Here is a 12,394-nt window from a genome sequence, read left to right as displayed (position 1 = left end):
TAAGCTCCCCCAGAAGGAAGTGGGGGCTGACATCTGCTGTGCCTGTATGGGCCTCTTTGGTTGGAAAAATCCTATGTACTGGGACTCTGTGTCAGTTTTGCTGGAATTGAACTAAATGGTCTCCTGCCTGTGCAGCATCTTAGTCTCAGCCTTTCCTTCTTATTGGCTGATGGTCACAATACTACATTTACCAAGAAGGCTCCCATGCCAGGCAGACATCAGATTATTTTTGTATCAATACACTGTCCACTACTCCAATATAATCCCCTTATTTCCCAATTGCTGGCAGAGTTTTGAGTAATATAGCTAAAAGAGATGTATGTCCTGCTTAGGATTTTACTGTCAAGCTTCAGTGAACTTCATGACTGTTACATGTTTCCTCCATCCATCATGACCAGAACTTTAGGATAGGCAATCCATGTATGGTCATTAGTTACTCATTAGATGACTAGCGCTGTACTAGCTGCCATGGAGAAATAAAAGGAAACATGAGCTGGCTCCTATTGGAGAGCTTGTTTGATCATTTCACTGTCGAGATCTCTAGGTTCAGTGATGTGAACCTTGGCTCACATATGTGGTCAGTTTGCATGCATTTTGGTGCAAGGTGTTCTCTTTAGTCAGTGGCCCATGGCTTTTCTCTGAATAACTTTGGTGAGAGCATGCCATGCATCTCCCAATTGCAAATGGATTGAATCCATAAGTTATCATAAACACATTGTTTGAGCATTGAAAATTAATCTCTTTGTCAATTCAGTTTGTTCTTGGCCCACTCTTCAAAAGACATTAAACTCTCAGCTTTAAGTAAACCATGGGATAGAATGAATTCAGGAAGCATCCATTCACTAGTTCTAGACACAATGGGGGTGATCCACAGTAACAAGATTATAGGTATGGTTATGAATGCAATCTTTTAAAACTGGCCACCTGTGAAATGGCAAAAGCAGCTGATTCTGCCTGTCAGCTTTCTTACAACTCTGCTGCTTTCCTTTCTACATTGGTCCCCTGCCCAACCCATTCTTTCACCTCTGCAGTTGAGACTGCCGACATCACGGTCTTCAGAATCCCTAGCTTGCCTCCTCATTAGAAAACAGACCTTCTCCTTATTAAGTTGGAAACCTCTGCTCCTACTTAAGGATGGCATTTACCACTTTAATAATTTACTACACGGAATGGATCTTTCAATTAGCAAAATTAACCAATGTGACAAGATTTCTTTGCTTATAGCAGAACAGGTTGGTTTGTGTGAAGAGCAGCCCTTGGAGCGTGCTTCTTGTTCATGGTGCTTTTCAATCCCTGATTTCTAGTCTGGATTTGCTAAACAAAACAACACCAAAAATCAAAGTAAAAACAAACAAACACAAAAACAAAAACTATTTTGTTCTGCTGGAGCAACAGGATCAGGTAAGATATCCTAATAATAATTATCCCATGTGTGACTTGACCACCATGCTTGATACATCCTGAAGCTAGCAAGCCGCTGTTACATGTCTAACTCACTGTCAAGTACTCAGGCCGCTGAATGTACATTACAATATTATGAAATTAAGACCTGAAAAAAGGACATACTTATATTCCGTCATTATAAAATGACACTGTGAAGTTATTTACACTCTGGTTTGGGAAAAGAAAGGACTGAGTAGGTTGTGTTGCTATAAGAACAGAAAAAAAAAATGAATCTTGAGAATCATGGGAATCATGGGATATGTGAGTGTCAGCCTCCATTTTCCTCACTCCCTAAAGACAGTGCCATTGTGGTAATGGGTTTTGTGTCTCCTTCATCAATAAGGAGCCTTTCTTTCTTAACAGCTGTTTGAAACTCAAGGTCTAAAAGATTCATATATATTATTCTTTGTTACCAGTGAATACAGTCTCCACTAAGCAATAGCAACATCTATAGGAACCCAGAACATTGCTGCAGCCTCAGCCCTGAGTATTATTCCATCTCTGTTAGAATGAACTTTGTCTCCTTGTTTTGCATACTAGCGGTAACTATAAAATTATTAAGCAATCAATCAGCAAATGCTCCACATTGAACAAGTGGTCACAGCTCCTCATACCATTCTCAAAGTGAGGAGACTCTCAGAACTCTTAACATTTGCCCATGTCTAAAGAGCCCCCAAACCTGGTGGGTCAGTCCTGCCGAGAACAGGCATGAGTGTAGTGAGGTCAGCTTGGCTGCTGAGTGTCTGAGTGTCAGCTCCTCTGGCAGAGGGCATCTGCGAGTCGGACTGTGGGGGCAGGTGAGGCGTCAGCAGCGTGGATATAAAACCTGAGGTTAGAAAGTGAGATGGTTATGTCTCTCACACCTGTTGCTGGCAGTCTAGACTCTAAGAAAACTATATGGCACAAAAGTGCCACAATCTGGTATGGCCCCATTTATTATGATTGGATAGTTCCCTAGGCAGGAAGGAGGCTCCTGAGCTCCTGTTTATACACCTGTCCAGGTAACTACTTTGACTTCCTAATCCCTGAAAGCTTGTTAGATTCATAAATAACTCTCCAGACTGAGACTGGAGGCAAACTTGCCCTATAGACTGAATAGTAGAAAACGCTACAATTCTAAAACGTAATAAGTTCTGATTACAAAATCACAAAGGAAGAACAGGAGCTAGCACAAATATGTATGATGGCTAAAATGTACACAAAAAGTTCGTACTGTGAACTATGGGAGATTTGTAAAATCAGCACAAAACAGTTTGAATCGCCTTACTGGCAGTTTTAACAGGTCGGTAACATCCAGCGTTGGAAAAATTGTGGAGATAACCATGCATGCATGCTCACACACACATGCTCACAGAGAATCACAGTCCAAGAACCTGGAGTATGTAAAATACTGATCAAAACTGAGTTATTGTTTTTTAAAAAACAAGATTTGGGAGGGTGAGATTTTCGTTGTGTAGTACATCTTAAGTATTGATGTTCATACATATACAAACATCATTCTATATTGGTTACAAAATTTATACACTATCTTATAAAATAGTATTTGATATTCTAGTGTGATGTGTGCATGGGAATACTTACTGTAAGGAATTTCAAAACAGAACAACTGAATAGTTTATATCATTAGAAAACTGAATTAAAAGGTTTACCCTAAATGTATCAGCAACCAAGAAATGTTTATTTTAAAACTATTGATCAATCATAAATATAAATTACACAGTTTTTCCTAGCACATGATTGAAAGATCATTAAAGAGCAATACTACTCTAAAAAAGAAGGCATGCTCTTTTATTTGAATGCATTAGAAGTTTCCCAGGCAAATTGTACCATCCAACTGTGCCAAGAGATAATTTGGTACTGCACATTCGTGTTTCTAATCCACTCCACTCTAAGCCTTTCCCTGGGAAGGTCTACCTGAAACTCTGCTGTTTTAACGTGCTGAGATAAAATATGGGGATAACGAGGGATGCTGAATCTGTGTTTTGTGTGTATGAGATGAGATTAATAATGAAAAAGGGTGTGCTGTCACCAGATGGTCAGACATTATGTTCAGAGGCTTACACAAGTTCCAAGTGATTCCTCTGTTGGTGGCATGATGAGGAGGAACTATGAAGTCCTGAGTGTGCTCAGAGAATTACTCCCTTGTTCAGCTGCTTACTAACAGACCATACCTGGCAACATTATACTCAAAACACTGAAATTACTGTATTGGTGTTGTACATGCATGTTGCTTTTATAGACCAAGATTAACAGTCCTCCTAAGCAGTTGAGTCTCACGATGCCTTTATGAAGTGTTTTTGGAAATCTGCTTGCCTAGGAAACATCTGCATCACAGACGTTATTTCAGAAATGTGTGTACAGCCTCATGTTGGCAGATGAAGGTGTCAACTAAGATGAAAAGCTAAACTTGAAGAGAAGCTAAAACCTCTACTATGTCCAAGTTGGAAGGAATGTGACAGGTCTCCTTGGGCAAAAAGAACCCTCCAGCTTATATTCTACTAGATTTCACAATTTTGAGTTGTTTGTTTGTTTGTTTGTTTGTTTTAAGAATTGACATCATATATCTCTGGGAAAACAGCACATCTCGTTTCTGAATCCTCAGTTCTGAAAGGACTGTTAAAAATAGTTCCCTGTCTTTAAATGCTTCTGATGATGTGAACCGAGAGTGGATCTAAGAAGTGGGAACATCTCACTTCAAGACAACTGAAAAACAGTTCAGAAGTGTCAAGAAGACAACTGAAAAACAGTTCAGAAGTGTCAAGATACTGCATGGGAGAATTCTGTCCTGCCCAGTGCAGCAAGGGGCTCTGAGCAGGTTTTGAGCAGCCAGCACAGATGCAGTGATCCTACGACCCTGGAGGACTTCTCCTGGTTATACATAGGGAATCCTCCCTCACACCTTCACCATCTTCTGAGCACCACCCCTGCATTATTTTCACTAAGCTACCTTTCCCCATGCCTACTATCACCTGTATTTCATTAGCTTGAAGAAAAATGCTTAGAAACTGCATACATAACATAAATGATTGATCACTTTAAGAAGATTTGGAAAGGCAAATTCACCCCCAATATCATTTTGGTTAGGTACATTTGTGTTTCAACCTGTCATAATAAGAATACAAGCATTATTCAAGTTTCTGGGAGGACCTGGCTTGAGTGGTCACCTGGATGATATGTGGTCTCTGAGGAGCCATTTCCTCTTTCAGAGATGCTTGGGGGTGTGAAATCAGTGGTGCGAGCAGGTAAGGGGTCACTTTGAAGCAGAGGAAGGGACTTCTCTGTTGTGCTCAGTCCTGTTATGTTAATGGATGATAGAAGAGAAGGAATATAGAAATCATGTCCCAATAATGTCCATTAAGACACATGTTCATGTACAACTTCCCAACCCCACACACAGATACCAAGGTTTTATGCTATCGAGTGTGCATGCCTATTTCCCCACCTGAACACATATGCACAAACACACACATACACAAATATACATGCACACATACATACATATTTACACACACATACTTATATATGTACATACATATAGATATATACACAGAGAAATATATATATAGATAGATAACTATACTCAGGTACACATACATATGCACATATACTCATATTCATTGACCCATAGGGATATAAACACACAGACATATATATATACATATGTCTATAGATTTTTAACTATGTATGCATATATAGATAAAAATTATATAATAAAAGTTTAAAATAGAGTTGAGAAAATTGACTGGGAAGCAGCTCCCCTTAGTTCTCTTCCAATGTAATCATTGGATAGCTACCCAAACCAACTGGAGTCAGAAAAATGAAACCCAATGAGCATTATGTCTAAAGGAAAGTTGAAAAGACTTACAGACTACAAGCAATAGTGGAGAAGGAGAAAGCCTGAAATGAAACATTAGAAGGCTTAGAATTCCAAGTGGGAAAAGAAAGGAAAGGAAAGGAAAGGAAAAGAGAAGAAAACATCTGGCTGAATCAGGTGTATGGGTCGTGTTTGCAGCTCAAGCTCTCAGGGCTGACTGCAAGTTCTAGGCAGCTTGGACTACATAAGGAGCTCCTGTCAAAAAAACAAGATTTCATATATGTGTAGGTTCAAAAATAAGTCAATCAATCAAAGGAGAGTTCTTTGAGTAAAGTCTGGAAAGCAAATTCACAAACTGAAGTGTGAGTGAACACTCTCACTCTTATGAAACTATGAAAATGTGTTTGCCTTTATAATCAGAGACATATGGTACTGAAATAAACTTGTTCTAACTTATTGTTCTAAAGAAGGGATGAGTCAGGAGAAACTGAATGATAATCCTGTTCAGTGAGTATGGGTATGTACTCTGGGTGCTGTCTGCAGGGAGTTAGCACAATGTGGTAAATCAAACACTTCTCTGTTTTCCTTTATTTAAAGTGTTTTTATTTTTGTGAAAAAGAGAAATAAAACAAATTTAGAGGTTTTTTTTTAGTTATTAACTTTATGTATATGAATGGTCTATCTACATGTATACTTGATTGCCAGAAGAGGGCATGAGCTCCCCTTATAGATGGTTGTAAGCCACTATGTGGTTGCTGGGAACTAAACTCAGGACTTCTGGAAGAGTAGCCAGTTCTCTTATCCACTGAGCCATCTCCTAAGTCCCCCAATTTAGTTTTTAAAATCATCATATTCTCTCAGGGATTATTAGGGATGGTATTTTTAGTTGCCCTTTGCTTAATGTGTATTAATGTGTTTGAGTATTAAAATATGGAATTTTTAAATATTTACTTAATCAAAACTAGGTGTATTTTCCCAAATAAAGATTAAAACAACCTTTGCAAATTGAACTAGAGGTAAGACATACCTCTCATATTCAGGGTCACTATTCTAATCTAATTGTCTCTCACCCACTACACATTGAATAAAAAGGAAGACCTTTTTTGTTTGTTTGTTTGTTTTTGTTTTGTTTTTTCAAGACAGGGTTTCTCTTTAAAGCCCTGGCTGTCCTGGAACTCACTCTGTAGACCAGGCTGGCCTTGAACTCAGAAATCTGCCTGTTTCTGCCTCCCAAGTGCTGGGATTAAAGGCTCATGCCACCACTGCCTGGCTTATTTTTTTTTTTTAAAGGAAGGAAGTAGGGGACAGAAAAACAGAGAGAGAAAGAAAAGAAGTGGAAGGAGGGATTTCAAATCCTGTGTACTCAGTGTTAACTCAGTGCCCTTGTCACAAATGACAATTTATTTTTAGGTTAGATCAACTAAACGGAAAGGTTGCAATGGTCTCTTGGCCTGAGCAAACATTGCAGCAAACTGTCCATCATCCACACCGACACTCCCATTGAGTAGACTAGTCACAAAAAGCTTTGGAAGCATTGCTTTGAACCCTCAGTGTTAAAAACATATGCTTCTTTGAAGAGTGTGATTCCTCAAGACGTTTTCCTGCAAAGCAAATTCAGTCCTTGGTGTATGAAGAAGAATCTTCAGAGAAGTCTCTCATGTAGAAGTTCAAGTATCACTAGTAAATTTTATGATGGTAAATTTACCAATTCTCTACTGTCCCTGAAACCTCACTTTGAACATTCTGCATTTTGCACTGACTACCTTCTCATTGGTGATATTTGGGTACACCATTCCTCTTTGAATTATATGCCAGAGTTCTAACTTAATTCTCAACAAGGTAAAAGAATGAGATACCATTCAATCCCTTAACTGCCCCTTCTGTCACAATGTCTTATTTATGTAGGTCGAGAGTAACTTAGTACTTTGTGAAGGAAAATGCCAAATTTCATTTAAGAAGTTGGCATGAAACAATCACAACCTGCTCTGCCATACAGTAAAATACAATCAATCCTCTCTGTCATATAATAAAACTATACAATTCCATTATTAGACATTGAAAAATAAAAGAATGTGTTTTTATAAAGCTCTGGAGTGGGATTTGTTAGTATCTGCATAGAGTGTTAGAATTCAGAATAAACTTTCATTTAATGACAAATAATTCTTATGATAATCTAATTTAGAGTATCATATTTGCTCCCCTTGAAATGTGCACTTAAGATATTAAAACAGTCATAGTTTATGGTCTCACTTACCTTCTTAAGACATGCTGTCAACCACATGATTAGTCAGGAAACAAACATTTACAGCAACAGCAACAATCAGGGATTAAATTTCTCTTTACCCACCTGCAGGTCAATTCCTCTATGATTTGGGGTTTAAGGAATTTTAACACACTGGCAATGTCATCATTATTTACATTTGCTTTTCTCAAAAGCTTTTAGAAAAAAATTAGTTGAATTATACTAGGAAAATTTATAAACTATTAATATAAAGTCCTAATATCACTTCCCCAAGCATAATTTAAAGAAGGGCAAATTACTCTTAAAATTATAAAATAACTAAAAGGAAACATATATTAAAATCTAGATATAAGCAAATTCTAGATCAAATTAATTTATATAATTCATTCTTCTTTAAATAAATGTGACATTGTTTTTAGGCTACCCACTAAATTTCTAATTCGATTCTCTTTATTAAAAATATTTTTATACGATATATTCTGATCACAGTTTTTTCTCTATATTCAAATCTTAACCCATGCTGAGAAAATACAGATTTTCAAAATCTATTTACAGTGTTAAATTTTTTAAAGGGATTAGAAACTCGCTATGCCATTTATTGTCAATTTAAAGAAATGTTAAAGTTTAAATTAAGCATAAAAATTATGTAATTTAAAGTATGTTCAACTAGTCACTAAATTTAATATTAGAAGAAATTTTAAGAACATGTGACAGTGACAGGAACCGTACACTATTATAAACTTTCATCTTTAAACTTCTTTCTGAATAAACATAAAATTATATCTATATTAACTACATGATTGTCATAACAAAAATTAAACATTAAAGGTCAAATATTAATTCTTACCAGTGCTGGGTGCCATTGTTACTTGCCCTGAAAAAAAAAGGAAAATTAAATATACATTTAGAAAGTTTCAGATTTAAAGCATACATGTAAGTATACATCATATACTTTATACATATTTATTTTCAGCACATGTCATCTCAATGAAACCAAGTTCCCAACTTTTTTTCTGTTAGTGTTTTGATGTTTTGAAGACAGCTACAGGCTGACCTAATGGATTTAAGATGTCCTAAAGTAATAAGAAGCTGTGGTGGGGGCTGACAATTTGGAGTCAGCCTAAAGCAATGTCTTTGATGGGAGGGCTGTAGAAAAATTTTGAAACTTAAATCAATATTTTTGTAAATGAACACAAGATGAAACTAAGTTAAAAGCAAAAAAAATGCAAAGGATAGCAGAAATGTGCATGCGTGTGTGTGTGTATGTGTGTGTGTGTGCACGTGGGCAGAGAGAGAGAGAGAGAGAGAGAGAGAGAGAGAGAGAGATCGTGATGATACTCTCAATAAGAAAGTGTCATTGGTAGAGTATGCTGATTGAATTAAAAGAGGAAACATCTCAAGGGAAAGAGTCGAGTTTGAATGGCTGCTGATTGCATATTTCAGAAGCAGTTGTGTGGAGACGCGAGAGCTCCTGCTGCACATGCCTAAAACACAGATGGACGCTGTAGCCTAAACAAGAGTCTAAGACAGAATGCAGGGGTTAAATGAATGTCAGAAGAAAGCTGGCAAAGCTGATGAAGTACTCCCCATCAGAGGAAAGAGATGAATGGAGACTGTTTTGAGAAAGGCTTCTCTGAAATTGTGTGCCAATGACACGGATCAGAACGGTCTGTCATGAGCTCACACGCTGGGTACCACAGGCAAGCTGTGAGAGTTTGTGGGAGCTGGGTCCAGTCCACAGTGAAGAAACAGACTCTGGGAGGGGGGGACAGGAAGGGAGACAACATTTGGGATGTAAATAAATAAAACAATTAATTTTAAAAATTCAAAAAAGAGGCTTCCTCATCCTTCTTACTAAATGACAAACAAAAAAACAGTAGAAAGTTATTTTCGAAGAGATAGACTAGTGCCATCTAGTCTTCAAAAGGAAGAAGAGATTGGCCAGTAATTAAGGTAGCTTCCCGTCAAGGTATCTTGCTTTTTTAAGTAGAGTAAGTCTGAAAAACTCTTCTCCCTTCAGAAGTATCATCAAAGGTATGTATTTGTTTTACATATAGCTGTAATTATATGTGTATATATACATATACATACATACATACATACACACACACACACACACACATATATATATATATATACATATATATATATGATACTAATGCTTCTTTCTGTCTTTTTTCTTTTGATCATTCATACTTAAGTACTGTTGAGTATTGCTTATCAATAGGCAAATCTTTTGAGCCATGCATCATGAAGTGATGTTGCCATTATGCTAATAACACTAATAATCATCATAGAGTATATTTTCACAACTCAAAATGGCTATAATGTCAGCAGGTGGCAGAACTAAGGTCCATTCATGACTGTGACATCAGTATGTGGTGCGTGACTGTATTGTTTTGAAAACATTATTTGACACACCGCCCCATTTCTTTGGCTAGTCAGGTAGTACTTTTTATTCCATCTGTTTTTATATATTCCTCTTAAGAGCATTCCTGTCCTCTGATCCATTCTAATTTCCTTCCAAATTAACCTTTAAGAATTATGTTGGTTTGCAAAAGAGATAATGAGAAGAAATAAAGTATAATTATATCAGTAATTAATAGATCATATTTAAAATAAGATGAAAATAACTTGTAGTCATTGTGAGGAACATAGTGTATCAACAAGATTAAAATGTTCATGTTGCTTTGAAACTATAGCAAAACAGTTTCTTCTTATTCTCTCGTGAGACACTTTTGAACATCTAGAGAGAGTTTGATACACCCCTTCTCAGTAGCATCACATGGTTCCCTGGAGTTTCACACTGTTTTATTCACTTAAGTTTAGGAAGTAGCTACTGTTTTGTTGGTCTGCTGTTAGAGAAGTGAAGTTGAGCATGATAAAGGCATGAACCTCCCCTGAGAAGTCAGCAATGTGAAGGACAAATGCATCTGGTAATCTGAACAAACATTTAAGTAATATACCTTCCCTGTGTAAACTGATAATTAACAGTTGGCAAAAACTCTACAGAATAATGCAGAGGGGAAGGAGAAGCTACTGTATTGCAGGTATGTATTATTTACTAGGTACTCAGTGTTAGCATAATCTTTGCTTGGATGACTTTGAACACAGATTATACATAAAGGAGAAGCCAAAGCCATCAGATGACAGTCTTCAGACATAAACTGAGATGTAGATGTTGGAGATCCTGACAAGGGATTGGATGCTTTTCTGAAGGTGACAGAAACCACAGGATCAATGAATGCGAAGAAACAAACCAATAGTGTCTTTGGTCATAGAGGAAAGGGGCATTAGAGTAAGTTATACTGACTCTACCACTCATTTGGGAGACACCTCTACTTCATGGTATGAATTTACTTGTTGCCACCAAATCGTGTAATACTAAGCAAAAGCATTTGATAAAAGACTATAAACTTACAACTTATCATATGTTTATGATAAAAAGTGAACAATGAATGTAGTGAACAATGAATGTAGTGAACAATGAATGTATGAAGTCACCTTTGCATGAATTGGGGGAGCAGTGTATGTATGTGTGCATGTGTGCACAGTCACAAATGTGTACATGTGTCGATGGAGGCCAGTAGTCAATGGTAATCACTCTCCCTTATTTTTGGAGACAGAGTCCCCCACTGAACCTAGCGTTCATTGATTCAGCTAGTTTGGTGGTCATCAAGTCCAAGAAGCCTGCTGTCTCTGTCTTCTAAAGGTGAATGAATGCCACTGCATTCAACTTGTTTGATTATTTGTTTAACATGGCTGCTAGGAATCTGGACTCGGGTCTTTATGCTTGCAAGGCTAGCATTTTCATGACTGAGCCATTACCTTTTGTTTACAAAATATTACACAGAGACATAGATACAGAGTCAGACAGACAGACAGCTCACACACACACACACACACACCTTAACCTTATTTGAAAAAAAAATTCCAGTACTTCAGAACTACTGTTTAGAGCCAGTGTAAGACCAGAATTACTTGTTTTGTTTACAAAATCCTTCCAGGTAGATTTTCAATACCAGTAGCACTCTTATACAGCATGATAAACAGCATGGAAAAAAATTAACCTGTCAAAAATATCTTTTAAAAATAACTCCAAATAAGTTTTTTCTTTAAAAAAAAAATCATCTAGAGTATAAACTAATCATGTCAAGAAACTATGAATTCTCCTCCGCAGTAAAGATTCAAAGTACACATAAATATCTCCCAGATATTCCCCTGTCAAAGGAAAAACACAAAAGAAACATCACAAATCTTAAAGTAAGGATGCAGTAAAGTTGCCCTGCAGAAATAGCCTAGTTATAAAGCCACTATCTGAAGACCGTCCACGCCCATGTTATTTAAGATCGTTTGCATATACTAACTGCTACCTCTGTGGATACTTTACATATCAAATACTCTGGAAGGTGAAGGGCTTCACATCAATATTTATAGGAGTTGTGCTACTTAAAATCTAAAACAGTGAGAGCTGTGTCTGTCATGTTTCTGGAATTCTTTCTAAATTACCTTAATAGATTATCACCAAGATCATAAGTAGATGTAGCCATCCAAGATCCTTATTGCTACACAGAGAAACCTGAAATGACTGGGTAGGGGGATATTTAGTTAGCACACGGCCTTCTCATTTGACTGATTACAGGGTCACAGAGTAACCTGCTGGGGCCATGCAGATCAAGGGAGTCAAGGTATCATTCTGATCTACTCCCTCTGTATCGACAGCACTATCCACCAAAAGGAAATCATCTATTGCATCTATTGTCGATACATCTGGTGTTAAGAAATAAAACCTTTGCAAAGTGGCTCATAATCAGTGCAAATAGGATGCCAATGTTAGTAAAAGTAGCATCATGTGTGTGTGTGTGTATGTGTGTGTTTGTGTGTGTGTATATATA

At 37.1% G+C, this 12,394-nt stretch overlaps 1 protein-coding gene across 6 annotated transcripts in view; it reads right to left on the bottom strand.

Annotated features, from left to right (window-relative positions):
- Nucleotides 1–12,394, bottom strand: part of Ptprc (protein tyrosine phosphatase receptor type C) — a 104,715-nt gene that overhangs the window by 47,981 nt on the left and 44,340 nt on the right. For 3 of the 6 annotated variants that reach the window (XM_028773775.1, XM_028773774.1, XM_028773776.1), the window contains exons 3-5: nt 8,347–8,373; nt 4,608–4,736; nt 2,123–2,269 (exon numbers count right to left, since the gene is read on the bottom strand). In XM_028773775.1, the coding sequence (XP_028629608.1) occupies nt 2,123–2,269; nt 4,608–4,736; nt 8,347–8,373 (303 nt within the window). The remainder of the gene's footprint in view (nt 1–2,122; nt 2,270–4,607; nt 4,737–8,346; nt 8,374–12,394) is intronic. The other 3 variants (XM_028773778.1, XM_028773779.1, XM_028773777.1) reach the window with 2 other exon arrangements.

This window comes from Grammomys surdaster, unplaced genomic scaffold (genome assembly GCF_004785775.1).
Source record: "Grammomys surdaster isolate TR1022 unplaced genomic scaffold, NIH_TR_1.0 234, whole genome shotgun sequence".
NCBI lineage: Eukaryota > Metazoa > Chordata > Mammalia > Rodentia > Muridae > Grammomys > Grammomys surdaster.
Note: the sequence above shows the minus strand (reverse complement) of the source record. Positions and strands in the feature narration are given on the sequence as shown.